This window comes from Arvicanthis niloticus, chromosome 15, assembly GCF_011762505.2.
Source record: "Arvicanthis niloticus isolate mArvNil1 chromosome 15, mArvNil1.pat.X, whole genome shotgun sequence".
Taxonomy (NCBI): domain Eukaryota; kingdom Metazoa; phylum Chordata; class Mammalia; order Rodentia; family Muridae; genus Arvicanthis; species Arvicanthis niloticus.
Window position 1 is genome coordinate 15,282,425 of NC_047672.1, and position 20,972 is coordinate 15,303,396.

General features: G+C 45.9%; 1 protein-coding gene across 1 annotated transcript; it reads right to left on the reverse strand.

Annotated features, from left to right (window-relative positions):
* Positions 1–1,072: 1,072 nt before the first annotated feature.
* LOC117720825 (diamine oxidase [copper-containing]-like) lies at positions 1,073–4,521 on the reverse strand. The gene is made up of 4 exons (XM_034519512.3): positions 2,952–4,521; positions 1,879–2,164; positions 1,445–1,577; positions 1,073–1,198 (listed from the first exon to the last, which is right to left on the reverse strand). The coding sequence occupies exons 1-4, from the start codon at positions 4,507–4,509 to the stop codon at positions 1,073–1,075; spliced, it is 2,103 nt and encodes a 700-aa protein (XP_034375403.1). The 5' UTR covers positions 4,510–4,521.
* Between the last annotated feature and the right edge of the window lie 16,451 nt (positions 4,522–20,972).

Sequence of the window (20,972 nt, forward strand, 5' to 3'; positions counted from 1 at the left end):
TCTCACTGGACCTCTAGCTCACTGATTCTGCTATAATGGACTAACCAACAGGTTCAAGAGAGCTGCCTCTCTCTACCAAGCATCCTTGTGCTGGGATTATGGACATGCATGCAGCCCCATGTGCATCTTTATATAGGTACCAGGGAACTGAACTCAGGTCCCCAGGCTTGCTTCATTCCAGTCCCAGCCCTGGAGCTGTTAGTGCTGAATCTCTAACAGTGCCATAAAGGAGAATCCCTTTCCCCTGTTTCTTCAGCTTCCAATGGCACCGGAGATTTTCTACCTTTCATTCCTGGGGAAATGGAACTTTAGTTTCCTCTCACTCTTAAACAACAGATAGTGCACTTGCATGCTTTTATCTGCCATTTAACCTCCCACTACATCTGTGGGTTTTCCCACAGTCCACAGACTGTCCTCACTCATATAGTTTTCTATCCCTTGGCCCTGAGCAAGCCTGAGCTCCAGTTTACTGCACTATTCTTCCTTATAGATGGGAGGGTGCTCTTCTCCATGCTTTTGCTGTCACAGACAACAGTAGCACACCCACATATGTGTCACCTATGTTCATAGAGGGCTGATGGGGGTAAACCTTAGATGTAGAACAATGGCCGCAAGATGAAAATGTTGATAATCTTTTTAGGTTTCCCTCTAGTGCTTCTTCCTCTGCATGCTGTCATTGAGGTGGAACATTTCCCCACAGCCTTCCTGACAAACAGCTGGAAACCCCACATGCTGAAAAACCTACCCGAGATTTCTAGTATCCTGTAGGTTTTCTCCACCCTTGTCATTAATGTCTTTCTAGGGTCAGTAGACAAGTTTGAATGTAACCATGGCCATCCATGAGGGTGTGACCCATTCTCTCCCCCAACCCCCAAACAACAAAGAAGCAACATTTGAGAGTGGAAGTGGAAGGGTTTATTGTCTACTCTTGTGCCGATCTGGGGCTTTTAGGCAGGAGCTGGGGCAGGGTTCTTCACACAGGGTTGTAGGTCCTATTGTGTTTGAAAGGAGGGAGCATCAGACAAGCTTTATCTCCAGGGATACAGTGCCTGATGTCATTGTAGTTATGTCTCTAGAAGCCTCGGAGGTTGAAGGGCCGGAGCACAAAGCCCACAGAGCTCTTAGGTGTGGTCATGTTGGCACTGTCCTCAGAATGGGGGATGTTGCGGAAGCCCACTGTGACCCAGGCCACCAAATCCTATGGGAGAGACAAAGGCTTAAGTGGACAGGGCAGTGCTGAGTACTAGTCACCTGAGGTCACTCTGGCTTGTTGTGCCTACGGGCTTCATGACATATCCTCAGTTCCACTTTTAAAAAGCAGACCCATCTGCTACGACCCCTGAACTTGTCTACCACTCAGGAAGTACAATTGCTGGGGCCAGTAACAGGTCTAGGGAGTGGTTGGTGACAGGCCTGAGGTGGGAAGTGGGTACTGGGATATTACCTTATCTTCAATGTTTGTATCATTCTGAATAAAATCCTCGAAGACCATGGGGGGATTCCAAGGATTATTTTGGCTGTAGATGCTGCTGCTGCACTTCTCAGAATCCTGGTACTCAGTCACAGCCAAGGGGTACCTACAGGTAGAGAAGAAGCCAATGGCGCTGGGCACTGGAGTTGCATCTAATCTCTTCCCAGGTAACATCCCCAGTGTCAAGGATAGAGAATTCAGGCCTTCTCCATAATGAATGTTTATACCCTAGGGATCTGGAAAATTGCCCATCACCATCTTAGGGGCAGGACCTCTGTAAGCATTTCCACCCCTTCCTGGAGTGCGCAAGGGTGCATATCCAGATGCAAACATAGACATGAACCTTCCAGGACAAACAGAACACATAATCACTATGGGGAATCTCTGACCATGTTTCTCAAACTCACTTGGTCCAGGAGACGCCTCGCTTCTTCTCCCAGTCTGGAAGTCGCACCTGATGAATTTTGGAGTAGATCTGCAGGCGGTACCTGCTCCTGTGGCCCAAATGGGTCATATGGAGGTTGCTAAAGATTAGGTAGTTGGGAAGCGGTTTTCCAAAGTGGAAGGCCGCTTGGTGCTCCTGGGTGTAATTTGTTTGCTTTAGGGTATTTCCAAGTACATGATGGCTTAGGTCCTTAGAGTTGGTGATGTTTTCCCCAACGATGTGCAGTGTCTGGAAACTGTTCTTGATGCCTGGAGGCAGGAGTGGGGGGGAGGAAGGGTGAGAATCAGTTGTTGAAACAGAATCTGGCTTCCTCTACTCCAGGGACTCCAACTGGACAATAACCATAGACAATTGCAAAGAAGAAGCCAGGCTAAGGCCAGACACTAGGCTAGCAGCATGATCTAGAAGACCAAGCAAACCAGAAAGCAGAGAAGCTAGAGGACAACTTGGGGGGTCATTCTGGGCAACTATGGCATTTTCACTGTGATCCCACAAGTCTCTGGAAAGCTTGCTCCAGCCTATCTATTTTTAACCATGGAGAATGGGACACCCATGTTTCTGAAGGCTTGAGGTCAGTCTGTTTGTATTCCTGACCAGAGGCCCCAGTGGGGATGAGCATATGGAAGCCACCTATCTGGTTCTGGTGGCCTAGTTCAGTTATGGAATGTGATGCCAAACATCACTTCTCTTTGTGTGACGACATTTATAAAGAAACAGAAACACACTGAGCACCCCCCAGATGGTACCAGAACCCATCGCCAAGTGCTAAGCCAAAGCATTGTTTAATTTCCATGGAACCCTCTATGCCTATGCACCATTCTACTCTATAGAGCCAAGAAGAGCAGATGCACACTCTACAATCAGGGTAACCCTAGGGTACCATTCACTGCCGCCATTTTCCAGGAGTGTGTCTTTAGAATGTGGCTCAAACAATTTCCTGATATTATGCCAAGGACTCTTTAGCTCCAGCCTATGGAGTGAAGTTATGTGTGGGTAGTATTTGAGTGTCTGAGTTGGTGTGGTCCTGAATCCTACCTGCTACATCCAGGTCAACACGGTAATGTACTAGGTGGGTGTGGATGTTGCTGAATACATGGGTGTGTGATTGAGAGACGTAGCGCAACTCCTCGGGCTGGTAGAAGGTGGCATGGACCAAGCCAGTGGCTTGTATATTTGCCTTCATTGCCCCATTAGGGTAGAAAACGAAGTCCCAAATGTAGTCATAGTGGTGGACTGTTGAGATTGTCCGTACCACCAGCATGTGTCCATTTGTCCCAGCACTGGAGTTGAAGCCTTTTCTAAAGTTCGAGTTAAAGTGGTACCTAAATGGCATTTCTGCTGGCATCTCAAAGAGACAGAGAGCTTGTGGATAGGAGACTGGTTCGTCGGTGTCGTAGTGGTGAATGACTTCCAGGAAGGTGGCTGTGTCCGGACAATCAATGCCAGCGGCTAACTGACGAGTGACATTGCCAGGGCCCCATCCCACATCCATGTACTTGGTCTGAGTGCCTGCAGATATATGTCCTCCAAACTGTGCCACAGCCTCTTGTACACTGACTTCATATGCAATACGCACACCCTGGAAGTGCACGTTCAGGATCTGCAGGCCAGAGGAGGGTCTTAGCCGGAAGGAGAAGATCCAGTCTCTGTAGAACACCGTGTTGTCCTCTACGTTATAGCCAGGAACATGGGGCTCAGACGCTCTGGGTCTAGCCATGCTGATGGTAGTGGGGAATTCCTCTGGGGTATTGAAGGAAGAGAAGACTAGGGGCTGCTCTGTGTCCTTGTCAACTGACTCCATAAGGACCATTATACTCACTTCTCCGTCTGCATATTTCTGAGCCAATTCCTCTGGGCTGTTGTAGAACTTGCCGTTATACCAGAGCTGCTTCACTTTCCAGTGCTGGACATCTGTGCTCCCATGATCCAGAAGGATCTCCAGACCTGTGGGCTGCAGGACTTGGCTTGCCATATATCGTTGCAATATGAACCAGCTGCAGCGCTGGTCAGACTTTGTGCCATGGGGGACCATGTATGTGAAGGTCAGACCGTGCTCATCTTCGAGTGAGTAGTCAGTGGTGTCAAGGAAGAACTGACGCAGAGGCTTCGTGGCCTCCTTCAGGATATGGTAGATAAGACTGTACTCTGCTTTGGAAATGGGTCTAGATGCCCAGGATGGACTGTGCCCAGGCCCAGGAGATATTTCTCGCATGTAGATTGGCGATGGCAGGGGCCCTACAGCAAACTCAGTGACTTTAGGGTGCTCCTGAGCACCAAAGAAGATGACAACACGGGCTTCCCGCACAGGAATCCTTTTTCCTTTGTCCAGAAAATCCAGCACATCCTCCTTATCCGGCAGCAGCATTTCTATGAGGTATACTGAGTTCTTGCCCAAAGTTGGTGTCTTGGCTGGCTGCAGCTGCAGCTCCTTTCTGTTCATCAGGAAGTCCTGCACAATCTTGATCTCATAAACACTCAGGTCCGAGAATACCTGGGGCTTGCCATTCAGAGTCCACCTGGGGCGTTTTGCGGTGGTCATCTGTAGCAGCAAGATGGCAGTCACCCAGCCCAGTGTCAGGCTCTTTCGTGTCATGGCTCTGGAACAGAGCACAGGAGAAAAGACTGAAGTATCTCCTTCTCCAAGCTTGCCCCTCACAGTGCCCTGACCTTCAGCCTTGTTTGTCTCCTACTGAGTGGACGTCTTCCTTCTTCCCAGTGAAGTCAGCTGAAGTCTCTGGGTCCCCTCTTACAGACCTCAGCACTGTCTAGGTCCTGGTGTGTGCGTCTTCCTATTTTCTCCCTCTGAAAATCTCTTATATAAGTCTTTCTTATCTAGATAAGCCTCTCTGTTTTCCACTTTTGGTGTTATCTCAGAGCGGAAACATTCATAGGCTACGAGGACTGTGACTCACGGCAACACAAGACTTAGTCCTCATGGGCTATAACGTACTAGTGTCCTTCTGGGTCAGAGGGCTATTCTGACAGCAAAATTACCTTTACAGAGAAAAATTTTGAAGTGTAGATTTCAAATGCAGGCTCTGCACTCAAGCTGACTAGGTTTGAGTCCTGGAAAGTTTCAACATTGAAGACTACCTGTGTTTAAATTCTCTGGCCCTGTGTCTGTTGTCTCACTGGAGTAAAACAAGACAAGGCTAACAGTTGATATAAAACATTTAGGACAATCTCCTTCTCTCAGCAACACAGGGATTATTGATTTAGCTTTTCTTACCTCAGTGATGCAGTCTGGATACTATAGACTGACCAGACTGATCCTGCTTGTGAAATAAGGATGGAGAAGATTGCTGTCCTACCCAGCCTCCTCTGGCATCCCTGTGTGGTACCCAAGTCAGGGCCTCTTTACAATTAGTTTTTGGGAGCATCCCGTCAGCCCACCTCAGGTAGTGAGTCAGGGTGCCCCTCTCCCTTTCCATTTGGTAGAAGGCATGGTCGGATTTTCACCTCCTAATTTTCTGTCCAAACTGCAGCAGAGTACTGTGTACTTATGGAGGGTGTTTACTTGCAGTGCTAGAAGAAAGTGGCTGGCGGCCATTCTGTCCTGTTCTGTCCCTGTTGGTGGAGCTGTCTGGCAGGCCCTGCTGTATAGAGAGTCACCGGGAGACCTCTGTTCTTGCACACATGCTAGACATTGTCACTGTCGCAAGCTCTGATTTCTCTAGAACCTAACTTAAAGTTAATGTTTCTGGTCCCCGAAGGAGGAACTTTCCTGGTGGCATTTCACTACAATCTGCCTTGTCCCTGACACTAGGTGGCTCCATCTGACTGTGGTGTGTTCCCAAGTGTCCCATTGATTTTCCAGCTGCACTCCTCCAGGGGTGACAACTGCTGAACTACAGGAACACACACATTACCACCTCAAAACCAATATGTGGGTCGGGGTTCACACTCGGCAGTCAGAGCATCGTGAAGAATGTGTAATGACATCAGCCACCTCAGTGTTGGGGGCATTCTCACCCACCCCAACCCCCAAAGCTTCCTCTTCACCCCTCTTCACTTCAACCTCTTCCAACAACTGAACTTTCTCCATGTTCCTAGAACAGGGCTGGAATCCTACGGCAGGCACTGCGGTCCTGTCTTTTATGTCTGGTCCCTTTACTATTTTGTCAATTATACCCAAATATCTTTCTGATTTGTCCCAAAGGAAAAGATGTTGGAGAAATGATTCAGAACGCTGTCTTCTGGAATAACTAGGCAGCAGAGATGACAGGGGTCACAATTACATCAGAGCCATGAAGGCCACGGAAGAGCTTGGCAACCAGTGGGTTTCCGTGTAGCCAACAGGAGGCAGGTATGTTCTCAGAACCCACCTCTCAGGGTCTTCTTCTGTCATCCAAGAATGGCTTTGGGATGACTTCTGTGACTTGCTCTGGATTCTCACACTTGCTGGCCTCCTGCTCTGTGACCTGCCTTTTTGGTCAGACCCCTCGCATGTCAGCCTGGCCGGTGCCCTATAGGAACACACCTATGAGTGTCTGTCTGTTCTTATTGAGCTGGTAAAACTGAGCCCCAACTTTCATGCACAGCAGGATCTGACAGCTAGGGAAGACAGAGAGAAAAGTGAGGGGGCAGCTTTCAGTCCTAAAACTACTCTCAGTGTTGTGGGGGTGGCAACAGTTACACACACACACACACACACACACACACACACACACACACACACACACGTGGCCTGCAGAAGCTGCTTGCCTTCTGATTTCTAACCCATTCTCTCCTTAGCTACCCTAAAATGCGTAGCTACACCAATCATGGCCCTCTTTTATTTGTGGAGGAAGAGGATTGGATCAGTTTTATTGAACCTTGGGTGTGGCTGCCTCTCAGCTTTCATGACTCCACTTTCTTCTGCTTCGGGTTCCTTGTTGGATATCCTGGCTCTAAGAGTCCCCATGAGTGACAGTTCTGTGCAGTTTAGGAGTCAGTGTTAAGGGGGCAGTGTGGGTTCCCCACATGTCTGCTTTTCTGTTTTCCTCTGTTTGCAGGCAGACATACCTTGTTAGTTTTCTCTTAATCCTTTTCTTTTCATTAGTTTGTTGAGAAGTTATACAATGAGTTTTGACCATATCCACTCCTATCCCCAGCTCTCCCCAGATCCGTATCCTCTTCCTACCCACACAACATTATGTCCTTTATCTTTTCCCCATCAAGTGCCCATATATTCACAGATGTGTGACCTTCCACTGGAGTGTGGTTGATTTGCCAGTGGCAATACTCTTTAAAGAAAGAGTATTTTTCACAGTATTTTTCAATTGCCAATATCTTCTCAGTTAGGGTGGGACTTCACACCACCCCCCTCCATGTTGGAGTTTAGTCTGGCTTGAGGTTTTATGGGGCTTTTGTTTGCTGTAATAACCACTGTGAGCTCCCAATTGCAGCTGCTTTGATGTGTCTGGAGGACACTGTTGCCTTTGTATACTGCCTCTGGTTCTTACAGTGTTTCCACGTCCTGCTCCGCAATGATCTCTCAGCCTTCAGGGAAGGAGATGCAGTCTTGCTTCACAGGATACAACCCAGACTTGGCATCATTGTTGGGATGATAACCTGTGACTAGATGTGTCATAGGCCCTAGGGGAGAGCCTATTGCCATTATTCTGCTAAATGGACATAGCATTAAATGGACTCCTAATGACTTATTGTATACACAAATTAGAGTGTCTCTCAGTGCTTGTCAGAAAAGCTTCTGCAACTACAGTAGATAGAGAGTAACACAGAAACCCACCACTGGCCAAGGTTCAGAGGATAAGAGTCTGAGGAGTCCTCCACCTTGTTAGTTCATGTTGCTTTAAACAATTTCCACATACTTTGGGTAATCGCACCTCAGCTCCAATCCTCTTTTAAAACTTTTCTTTTGATCTTTCTTTGTGTGTGTGTGTGTGTGTGTGTGTGTGTGTGTGTGTGAAATGTGTGCATAAGTATGCTTTCATGTGTGTATTTATATGCATGTGTAGGTGCCCCATGTGTGTGGATGTTAGAAGTGGATACTGCATGGTATTCACCACCTTATTGTTTTGAGACAGGATCTCTCTCTCTCTTTCTCTCTCTCTCTCTCTTTCTCTCTCTCTTTCTCTCTTTCTCTCCCTCTCTCTCTCTCTCTGAACCCAGGGCTCACTGAGTTCTTCTATGTTGATTGGCCAGGGAGCTCCAGAGACTTGAGTGTCTCTACCCTATGACTCCAGTGCTGTGTTCACAGACATGTTCTTCTGTGATTGATTTTCCCTGGACATTGGGATCGGGACTCAAGTCCTCATGCTTGCCTAGAAAGCACATTACTGACTGAGCTGCAGTTTGGAGTTCTTCAGGCATAAAAAGTCTGCTTCCTTGTGCTTTTTAGCCCTTTGGGACATGCCTATGCCTTACACCTTCCATTCTTGTAAAACTGGATCTTTAGTCTCCCCATTCTAAGCTAAAAAGTAGCATACTGCCCACATTTCTGTCGGTTTCTTCTGCTCTTAAATACATTTGCAGGGCTTTCTCTAGAGTCTACAGATGGTCGTTGCCCATCCCCTTCTTCATCAGCTGGTACTGCAGCATGACCACACCCTAGTTTATGGAACCATTGTTCCTTATAGATGGAAAGCTGTCTCCAGAATTCCATTGTCACAGACAATACTGCAGCGAATCAGCACCCCCGTATATTTTTCTGGTGTTTGAAGAGGGATTGTGGGGATAAACCTTAGACGCTAGAACAATGCCACAGGGTGAAAGTGTTGGTAATTTTTTAGATTCCCCCTTAGTAGCTTCCTTGCACATGACAATTACTGAAGTAGTATAATTAACTTGCAGTCTCCCTGAGAAGGAAATAAAATCCTCAGATATAGAAAATTCCATCCTCTACAGAAATCAAGCATCTTTTTGATTTCTCAATGGGTTTACTTTACTATGGTCATGGAAGTCTTATTGGGGTTCAGTAGACAAATACAAGTAGAGCCCATAGGCAGTAATCTGTGTTTGGGGCAGATGCCCAGGCAGCTCAAGGAAGCTGCATACAATGGGGAGGTTGAAAGAGTTGTTGCCTGTCTTTGTGGTGCTCTGGGGCTATTAGGCAGGAGCCTAATACTCCTCACACAGGACTTTAGGACTCATCATAGTGGAAAGAAGGAGGCATCAGGCAGGTTCTGTCTTCAGAGATCCAGTGTCTGTTATAATTCTGGTCTCTGTATGTTGGGCACAGGATTGCTTGTCTTTGAAGACCATGGACAGATTATCTGGAAAACTTGAACCTCAGAGCAATAAGCCCACAGAGTTTCCACATTGAGGATATGTTCAGAGAAGGGCATGAGCAGGAAGCCCACTGTCATCCAGGTCACCAAATACTATGGGAGAAACACAGACTTCAGTGGGTATGTCAGTATTAACTGCTGGCCATCTGAAGGTACTCTAATTTAGGATGTTTTTAAGTGTGTCTCTAAACTTTCTGTTATGTCCTCAGCCTCTACTGGAAAGAGACAGGTCCATCTGTCATGGCCTCTGAATCTGCTCTCCATTCAGCCACAAGTCACAATCTTGGTATCTGGGATCAGCCTAGGTATGGTCTACTGAAGATGTTGGAAATGGGCAGAGAGGACTGGATGGACTGGTATTTTATTTTTCAATGCTCTTGTTCAGAAAAAAGACCTCAGAGACCACTGTGGATCTTAGGATTGATCTGCTTGTTGATGTAGCTGCACCATTCAGTTTCATAACACTTAGTCACTGCCAGGGGTCAGCTGGTTGATAAGAAGCCAGGTGGTCTGGGCATTGGGTACCTTTCTCTGGACAGTAGATACCCAGGATTTAACTTCTGAGTGACACTGACCAGTCCCCAAACCATGTCCATGTATATGATCCACATGTCCACAGGTGTGTCCCCTTCAGACAGTACCACAAACTTCTTGTATACTGACCTCATGGGAGGTTTACTCATGCCTAAAGCACACATTTAGTAAATGCAGTCAGGAAGTGAACTGATAGTAGAAGTTCCAGCCTCTGTAGAGAAATGTGCTGTCCCCTAGGCTGTCACATGGAAAGTAGGAATGGACTACACTGAGGACAGCCACATCATGATGAGCATAGAAAATCCCACAGGGCATGTAAGACAGGAACAGTGACACCTCTGTGCTCTTGGGCAGTGAGTCCTGGAGATTCATTTTCTCCATTTGTCTATCCTCGTATCTATGAGCCAGTTCCTCTGCATTATATCAGAGTTTCTTCAATCTACAGTGCTCCCACAGGGTCCCCAGATCCACGAGGCATAGAAACTTCTATCTCATGCTGTAAGATAAACCAGATGCAAGGCTGGCTGGATTCCAGGCCAGGGGCAGCCATGTTGGTGAAGATTAGGCATAGGTAGCCACAGACTAAGAAGCTGGAAGTGTTCAGGAATATCTAATGAAGAGACTTGGTGGCCTCCTTCCATGTGTCACACTCTATGTTAGAGATGGGTCTGCAAACCTGTATATGGCATTTATTTAGCTTATATGCACTAAGGCCCACAACATGCTGGCCATGCCAGGCAGGATCCCAAGTGAGGTCCTGAGGGCACTCTGCCATGGCTATCTATAGCTCAAAGATGTTGTCATCTAGGCCAGTGCCAAGTTCTGCACATGCTCAACCTCTCTGGAAAGCAGCAGGGGAAAACAACTAAACATTTACCTCCCCAAGCTCTAGCATTGGTCCCAAGCCCCAGCATTTTATTGACAACTTCCTCAGCTCCATTTAGCTAAAGATAGAGCTTGGGTTCCAATATCTTCACTCATGATTCCCAACGCTGTCCTGGTTGCTATGGGAGTTTCCTCAGACCACCCCTCATCTTCAAACCTCCCATAGTCTCTCTTACTAAGCCTTTCGCATATTTTGACTTTACTAGAGGTTATCTCAGTGGGGGAACATCTCAGTCAGGCCCACCATGAGTCACAGCACCCCAAAGCTTGATCCTCAAGGGCTACAATTGCCTATGTCCTGGTGAGGCAGAGGACTGTACTGTCAGCAAAGCTGCCTTTTGTGTAACCAAATACACTTTAGGGAGTTGCATTTAAAAATTTATTCATATGTTCAAAGTGCTGGCTTTGGGCTTGAGTTCTGCCTGTGTTTGAGTTCCAATAAATGACAATGTCAGCATGGCCATGCTGCCTCAGGTTCCCACTGCCTCAAATGTGACATGGAAATGTCAACACAGCTGTGACCTCCTAAGTGTTCCTGAGAGAAACAACTCAACAGTAAATAAAATATACTGGACCTGCTAGCCTCCCAGGACTTTAAAGAACATCCCAACAATACAGTGTGGACCTCAGCACATTGCAGGTTCCGAGTACTACACGTTAGCAGGACTCTGCTTAAAAATGACTGTCAGCACAGGAATTAGGCAAAGGGGAGCAGAAGCCTTCATCAGGGACGTGAGCGAAATTGGACCTCAGAACCTGGGCATTATCACTGCCCCATGGCTTTGTGCTTCAAGGCCAGGATCTTAATGACTGAACTATCCAGCCCTTAGACTTCAGTTAAAAATATTTTTATTAATATATATGTATAAATTAAGTATGACAGTGGGCTTATTATGATATTTTTGTTCATACACTAATACTCTTGATCATACTCATTCACTGTTACCTTCTCTGGTCTCCCCCTCCCCCCAGCCACCGATCCCCTCCTTTGCCTAACTATCCCTCCTCTGCTTTCATCTTTTCTTTGTGTGTGTGACTCAGTGAGTTTCATTATAGTTGCTTATAAGAAAGTGGATGAGGTTGTATGTACGGGCATGGGCAACTTGCAAGACGTTACACTGCTGAATAAAACGGCTCTCCTTCCACCATCAAACATTAGTGGCTATAAATCCTCAAAGGGATTGGGGCTGCATAAGCCTCTCGCACTTTACATGACAGGGTACTGGCAGACCCAGTCTTGTGTTGACTTAGAATCCATTAAAACAGTTAAAAAATGTATATAGTCTTTCACAGCTCCTTATCTCTGTATAAAATTATATGATCTTACTTCTCCAGCCAAATGCCTTCTTCTCAATGAGTCTCTCCCACTTTCATGTATTCTTTATTTATTCATTTGTTTATTTATATTTGCAACATGCTACACTTAATTGGGTTATTTCACAAACACGGTGAGAGTATTTACTGGATAGGGTAACTTACCACTGGCTACACTACTGGGAATCATGATTTCTCTCTCCAGTAGCTGTTAGCCACCTACAGGTCCTGGGGAGGGGTGTGGTCTTATGAGCCTTTCTCTTGAGGAATATTCATGAGCCCATGGATGAACTTTATTTTTCATAGAAGTTTTAGATTAATAGCAGAAGTGAGTAGGAGTGGCCCCCTCCCCACTCCCAGGCCATCCCCCTTCCGTCAGCACCAACCAACCTGTCCAGTGTGCCATAAGTGCCAAGGCATAGGGACACCTCATTACCATATCACCCAGAGCATGCAATGTAGCCTAAGATCCACTCTGGGCATGTGTCTTTGGATCACGGCAAGTGTGTGATGAGAGGCACTGGCCATAGCAGTGTCGGGGAGTGTTCCCACTATCCCCAAACCCTCCATGCTTTTCCCCCTCCCATGGAGGTCAACCTGTCTTTCCAGAAGCAGGGCTGAAATTCTATACTAGCCAGGTGTGTTTCTGGTTCCTTTTGACCTCCTACTTAGTACTGTTCAGTCACCTATCCTCAGATGACGTTTTGCTTTGCCCAGAAGGAGGGAGATGTGGAAGAGTAGTTTAGAACCCTCTCTTCTGACATAATGTGAGAGCCAGGGAAGGACACTGTGAGAGCAGATGTCAAAGAAGACAGGGGAGTGCTTGTCAGATGCTGCAGGTAGGAGGCATGCCCACTCCCCATAGTCTGTCTCTTGGAGGGGCCCTACTCTGTCACCCTGGACAGCAATGTATGGCCATCTGTCCTTCTTCTGTCCCTCTCACCGTGCCCTGTCCCTTGTTTTGGCTTTCTCCATCAGTCTCCTTGATTTCGCATCTGAACTTTGTGAGCTCTGCTCTGGTACATCTCTCCATCTCTCCTCTGACTCAAAAAGTACCACTGAGCAACCCAAGAATGCACCCCACAGTCAGTCATGGGAGCTAAGAGTCAGCTTTCTGTTCTTAAGCGTTGTAGAGTAGTCAGAGTGACAAAAGACCTCTCCCCTACATCACATGCACACACGTACGTGCATGCACATGACTGTACAGAAAGGTGTTCACAGCAGCTGCTTGCCCCCAGGGTCTCTAACTTCCTTTCCTCTGAGCTCACGTACATCACTGATCTAAGAATTACAACTTTCCTTTCATCATGTAGGAGAGAGAATGGGGTTGGTTTTAGTGAATCCTTGAGCTTAGTTGACCTCGGGCTTCCATGACTGTCTTTCCTGCTCTGGCTCCTTGGTGGTCTGGGCTCTGAAATGGATGACAACATTGTGCAGTTTGGGAATCACAGTGCTGAAGGGTCAGTGTGGACTTGCCTGTCTGCTTGCTTTTCTGTTTCCTTGTTAAAAGGCTCTGGGCAGAAAATTCGACACCCAGCCCAGAGTTCTTCAGGTGTTCTAGTCCACTTCCATGCATGGGGGAAACTTCTTGCTTCTGGAGCTCTTTAATGGTTTTCTTTGTTGTGTATGTTTCTTTCTTTCTTTGTGTACAGAATATATCTGGGCATGTAACTTTTTTGTATATTCACAAAAATTTACAAAAAATATTTGGAGCATCATGCATGCTGGTTAGTTTTTGTTAACTTGAAACTAGAGTTACCTGGGAATAGAGAAATTTAACTGAGGAATTGCTTCCACCAGATTGACTTGAGGGGCATCTTGCTCTCCCTTCCCCGTTTCTTTCTCTCTGTCTCTCTGTCTGTCCCCTTCCATCCTTCCCTCCCTGATTACTTTCTTTGTAACGACAGGATATCACTGTAGATTTTGCTGGTCTCGGATCCACTATGCAGACCAGACTGACCTGGAACTCACAGAGATCTGCCACCCCCTACCTGCCCCACCCCGTCTCTGCTTTCTAAGTGCTGGGATTAAAGATGTGTGCCACCCAGGAACCTCGACCCAGGGCATTTCCTTGATTGGTAATTGATGGAAGAGGGTATGGCTCACTGTGGGTGGTGCCATCCTTGGGCAGACAGTTATGGATTGTATATTAAAGCTAGCTGACATGAACCTGGAAGCAAGCCAGTGATCTGTGTTCTTCCATGGTTTCTGCCCCAGATTCCTGATTGAAAGTTCGTGGCCTGACTTTCTTCAGTGAAAGACTGTTACTTAGAAGTGTGAGCTAGATAAACCCTCCCCCCACAAGACTCTTTTGATCATGGTGTTTATCACAGCAACAGAGAAGCCCAGTAGGACATTTATGTGCATGCGTGTGATGGGCAAAGATCTAAATTGTGTACCTTATGCAGCTGTTTCCCATTTGTCGACACGGTCTCTCACGGAATCTGGATATCTAACTGATTCAGTTAGACTTGCTGACCGGTGAGTTCCAGACAGCCTGGCTGTAGGGAAAATCTGTCTGTCTCAACAGCCCTGTGGTTACAGATGCAATTATGTTCAACTTTACGTGGATATTAAGGATCTGATCTCAAAGACCACATGCTAATTATGCAAGTGTGTTACTGATAGACCCTTTGTCCCAGCACCAACGCTCTAGCTCTCTGGGGCTGTGTTTCTAATGAAGGTACCATAGAAAACGTGTCTTTTCCTGCGCCACAGAGGCACCCATGTATCTTCCAACTCCAAACTCTGGAAAGACAGATCCCAAGACCCTTCTCTTGCTTCATAAAAGCTGGCACTCTAACCATGCTTTTCTCTTTTGCTACTGGGTAGGTCCTGCAGGGCTTCCCCCATAGCCAGGCTATCTGGGATTATGCCCCTTTATCCATCACCAGGCACCATAGTGCAGTTGTCCCCTACTTTATTGAACTGTTCTTCTCCACAGATAGAAAATCTGTTGTTTCCAGGCTTCTGTTGTTAATAGACAATACTGCCATGAGTCAGTATACACTTACACACATTCTGGTAAAGTAGTAGTTCTCAACCTGTGGATTGCTACCTATCTGGCAAACCTCAGTCTCCAAAAATATTTACATTATGATTCATAATAGTAGCAAAATCACAGTTCTGAGGTAGCAATGAAAATAATTTTATGGTTGGGAGTTACCCCAACATGAAAAACTGAATTAAGAGGTTGCAGCACTGTAAAGATTGAAAACCATTATTATAAAGAGATTGTGGGACTAAATCACAGATTCCAGAGCAGTGGTCAAAGAAGGAAGGTGTTAGAAATTTCACTGGCAATTCCCCATAGCAGCTCCTTGTGTATGCCCATTACTGGCATGTGACAATTCCACTGAGAGGGAGCAGAAAACATCAGATATTTAAATCCAGCATCATATAGGCTTCTTTTACCCTAGATGTGGAATGCTTTGGAGAGTACATGAAAGAAGCCCTTAGCTGACTAACTGAGCATAAAGCACTGCTTCCCTCAGCTCTAAGAAGCATCATAAAGTGGTGGGAGTTAAAGTCTTGGTCTGTCTCTGTGGGGCTCCTATGTTGTCCCCCAGCAGCTAATGCTGAGTCCTTCATATAGGGTTGTACATAACATTGTAACTGAAGTGGGGAGGCATCACACAGGTCTTGTCCCCAGGGATCCAGCACTGGACACGGTTGTGATTTTTGTCCTGAGTCTACAACATCAGGTCTCCGGAAACCATCAAGGGGCCTTGTGGGAAAAACTTGAATGGCTGGAGCAAGAAGTCCATGGAGTTCTAGGTGAGGCTATGCTTGGGACATCTTTAAAGTCAGGGATGTGCCAGAAGCCACTGAGTTCTGTGGAAGAAACACTGGCTTCAGTGGGCAGGATATTGAGTATCAACCACCTGAGGACTCTGGCCTTGGGTATTTATAGATGTGTCTCCAATCTTCCAGACAGGTCTTCAGTTGTATTTTAAAGATGTGGGTAGATCTATCATTGCTGGAGCTTTTCCCTCAGCATGGAGAAGGTGCTTCTTGACAGGGCAGCCCACAGAGGAGAATGAGTCAATGAGGAGGGGGAGGAGCCAGGCGCCATGGTCAGAGGAATCTAGCTATCAGGCTGCCTCTATGGCTCTGACTTTTCATTACATCTCCAGGGTGACAAGTTCAGTCACAATTAGTACATAACAAACAGAATAGATTCTTCTTCTTCTTATTATTCCTATAACTCCAGTGTAAAGAAACCAAAGAATGTCTTCTTCAAAGCAACCACATCAATTATAACACAGCCTGCTTTTACTCTGGCAGTGTTTGCTATTTGAAATCAGATGAACAAAACATCTGAACCAGTCTTTTTATGAATAGCAAAACTTCTTTTACAACATGTTTCATCATCTATGCGATGAAGCAGAAAAAGTTTTATTTTAGTCAATCTTTATCTTATTTACTGAATGACTTCAGAAGTGTACTTGTATGACCATCTATCTTTAAACTACATTTTTAGAGACCTCTAAGCCTAGAATAAAAAGAGACCTTGACATTGTAACCTATTCTCCTGGCCAGTCAGAGTTTGTCAATTGTCTCTGTTTACCCTGCACCAATTATAATCTTTGAGTTTACTCAGGGCAGACACCCCAAGAAGATACTTGGAGTAATGGCCCCATCTAGCTATGTGCTTACTTATCTTCAGACATAAGCAAGACTTCCAAATAGTGGCTGAATAGAGCCAATTTTAAGACTTTCCTTAAGAAGACTCAGACAGTATAAAGACATGTAGCAATATTGGAGGGAAATGGTCCCAGTGCCTTCATAGGGCCCGAACTTGCCTTAAAATCTTCCTCAACCAAATAAATACTTCATTAGTGCCTGAGAATTTGAATATCAGATGGGTTAACCTGCACAAAAGGAAAAGATTTTTACCACTTTTAAAAATATAGCTATGAAGTGAAGAGGCCACATCTTAGCACTGAAATGTTTGTGGTACATGAATATGCCTTGTTTAGTGACAGTCCAAAACTTGTACTATTGTTTTTCAATGTAAAGAGGCAGGAATGTCTCTGGCTTTCCTGGATGGCAGACAAGTGAGCAGCTGCTTGGTTTGTATGTAGGTACAGTAGGAGCACCGTGTGTGCACTCTGGACTACTTTGACAGCAGTAGTTTTTTGAATGTAACAGGATAAGTCAACTTGAGTTGTAATATATTTTGGAGAATCAGTTCACTACAAACTGTGACTGTAAATATTGTACTGTAAATGTTTTGTAGCTTTCCCCCAATACATTTTTTGTAAAAAAAAAAAAAAAGAATCAGACATAGTTTTTCTCAGGAAAAGAAATAAACTGAATCATAATGCAGAAAGTCCCCAAGGACACAACACACAGAGACCAAAACCCAAAAGTGAGATAGAAGGACAGCGATTATAGCAATCTGCTCAGCTTCGCTGGAACTGTGTGAAGGAGCTGTGCTGGCTTCAAGACTCTCGCCATTTCTAGTGGGTATGGCTGTGCCATGTCATGAACTAGCTCTCATCACACACCAAGCAACACTCTGGGTTCCAGGAACTGGTCCAGGTAGAACTAAGGCCAGAAGAAGACAGGGCAGACTGCTTCAGAACCTCTTCTTCAATGTATTCATTGTTCTGAAGTAACAACATTGGGCAATGTTGGGGTTGGGGTGTGTGCATCCTGTACGCAGGATGTGCAGAAAATCCAGCACACCCTTCTTCTTGGGAGCAGCACTGAGACACACTAAGTACTTACTCATCAGAAAAATGAACACTGACCCCATGTGGGCACTCATGGATGGGAATACCTTGACCTTGACATCAGGGTCCACATGGGCATTCTGCTACTGCTATCTGCATCACCAGGATGGCAGTTGCCCAGCTCAGTCCCATGGTTCTGCATGCCAACCCTATCGCTCTGGATTGCAGCAGAGAAGGAGAGAGAACTTAGGCACCTTCTGCTCCAAGCTAGCCTTAGAGCAGCTATTTCTCATCTCTCTCCTATCAGGTGAGCTTCCTCCCCTAAGCCAATGCTGCCATCTCTGGGTTTCCATTCACCTCTAGTGCTGCTCAGGTCCCTGTGTGTTTCCTTCCTCACCTACAAATATCGTATGGTTTGTCTTATGTAGATAAATTCTCATGATTTCCCATTTTCTTGGTGTATCATTTGCAGAAGAGTCATTGGCAGATCAACCACGAGTCAAAGCAGCCCAAGGCTTGGTGCTAAAGAAATCAAAGTGTTTATGTCCTGGAGAGGCAAAGGGCTATGTTGACAGAAAAACTACCTTCAGTATAGTGAATTACCATTTGGGGAATGCATTTTGAACTTTAGTGTAAATATTAAAAATGTGGGCTTTGGGGTTAAGCTGCCTGGGTTGAAATTGTGGGCAATCACACAACTAAGGACAACCTTACATGATCCTGGACACATCTAAATGTTCTAGGCTTCCATTGTAATAACTGCAAAATGGAAATGTAAGCAGGAGGATGCATCTCCTGTTAGAAACTTCACAGTAATCCCACCAGCAATGGAGGAGTGCTCCTCTTTCTCCACATCCTCACCAGCATCTGCTATCTCCTGAGTTTTTGATCTTAGCCATTCTGACTGGTGTGAGGTGGAATCTCAGAATTGTTTTGATTTGCATTTCCCTGATGACTAAAGATGCTGAACATTTCTTTAGGTACTTCACGGCCATTCGAGTTTCCTCAGTTGGGAATTCTTTGTTGAGCTCTGTACCCCATTTTTAATAGGGTTATTTGGTTGTCTGGAGTCTAATTTTTTGAGTTCTTTGTATATATTGGATATTAGCCCTCTATCAAATGTAGGATTGGTGAAGATCTTTTCCCAATCTGTTGGTTGCTGTTTTGTCCTATTGACAGTGTCCTTTGCCTTACAGAATTGTAAATTTATGAGATCCCATCTGTCAATTCTTGATCTTAGGGCATAAGCCATTGGTGTTCTGTTCAGGAACTTTCCCCCTGTGCCCATGTGTTCGAGGCTCTTCCCCACTTTCTCTTCTATTAGTTTCAGTGTATCTGGAAATCAGCCTGGTGTGGTTCCTCAGAAAATTGGACATAGCATTACCTGAGGACCCAGCTACACCACTCCTGGGCATATACCCAGAAGATGCTTCAACACATAACAAGGACACATGCTCCACTATGTTCATAGCAGCCTTATTTATAATAGCCAGAAGCTGGAAAGAACCCAGATGTCCTTCAATAGAGAAATGGATACAGAATATGGTACATTTACACAATGGAGTACTACTCAGCTATTAAAAACAATGAATTCATGAAATTCTTAGGCAAATGGATGGAACTAGAAAATATTATCCTGAGTGAGGTAATCTAATCACAAAAGAATACACATGGTATACATTCACTGATAAGTGGATATTAGCCTGAAAGATCACAATACCCAAGATACAACTCACAAACCACATGAAGCTCAAGAAGAAGGAAGACCAAAGTATGGGTGTTTCAGTCCTTCTTAGGAGTAACAAAATACTCAAGGGAGTAAATACAGAGCACAGAGTGTGGAGGAGGGGCTGTCTGGAGGCTGTCCTACCTGAGGATCCATCCCATGTGCAGTCAACAAATGCAGACACTGTCGTGGATGCCAGGAAGTGCATGCTGACAGGAGCCTGATATACCTGTCTCCTGAGACACTCAGCCAGAATCTGACATATACAGAGACGGATGCTCGAAGCTAACCATTGAACTGATCATGGGGTTCCCAGTGGAGGAGGTAGAGAGAAGACTCAAGGAGCTAAAGAGGCTGTGGCCCCATGGGAAGAGTGATAATACCAACCAACCAAAGCTCCCATGGTCAAAACCGCCAGCCTGGGAACACACATGGAGGGACCCATGGCTCCAGCTGTATATGCAGTGGGGGATGGCCTGGTCAGGCATTGGTGGGAGAGGAGTTCGTTGGTTCCGTGAACTCGGGATGCCCCAGTGTGTGGGAATTTGAGGGTGGGGAGGGGGGAGTGGATGGATGGGTAGGGGGCACACCCTCATAGAAGCAGCAGGAGGGGGGATGGGATAGGGAGTTCCTGGGAGGTGGAATAGGGAAAGGGATAACATCTGAAATATAAATAAGTAGAATATCCAACAAAAATGAAACAAAAAAGAAACTTCACAGTAAGTGTAAAGCATATGAGACAATGTTAGCTTTCCAGGAACACAAGGAATGCTGGGCATATCTCTTTAAAGTGAACATGGTTGATGCAGCCTAGACTTCAGTTTATCAGAGGTCCTGACCACTGCAGACTGCCTGAACTTAGTTAAGTTGTGAAGCAAGAGTGGGGGAATCCTGCCCTGCTCAGCCTTCTCTGGCTTCCCAATTGGGTAAGCAAGTGTGGGGTCTCTTCACATGAAAATTGTAGGAGTTAGGTTATCCCAGGTAGTGAGTTAGGGAGATGCCCTCTTCTTTTACTTTTTGGGGAAGACATGGCCAATGTGTGGGAGAAGTTTGCTTTCAATGGGGGCAGACCTTCTGTCCACCCTTGTATTTGGGAATAGGGATGCCTGATAGACTCTGCGATGTGCAGATTCCCTAAGAAGTCTCAGTGTTTGTACGTATGTTGGCTGATATCAGTATCACAGGCCTTGGTTTCTCCATAGCCTAGCCAGCAAAAGCCCTTCTTCATGGGTATTCTCTCAGGGGAGCTACCTGACCTGGTGCCTGTCTCTGATACAAGAGGGCTTCATCTGACTATAAAATTTCACTCAAGGTCCCTCTGGTCTCTAGCTATGTCCTCCAGTCCTGTAAGCAGGATGAATTTCAGCAGGCCTGGCTTACTCCTTTGGCCTGTGAACAGGTGGAAGGATTCTGAGAAGTCTTTACTGTTATAGGTGATTAACTGCCTCAGATTCTCCAGATTGCAATCCCTGTGGAGGAACCTGTAGAAAATTCTTTTTATCCTGCTCAGAGAGAGGTATAGAGAGGCTCAGAGATCAGTGTTGCTGCATGTCCTCTACCAGCAGGGGGCACTGGACTTGGGTGATTGTCTAAAAATGGCTTGCAATGCATTGGAAAGGGCAAGCTACAGTAAAACGGGCCCACTGGTACAATACTAGCACAAAAAGCATGGGAGGAGCCAACC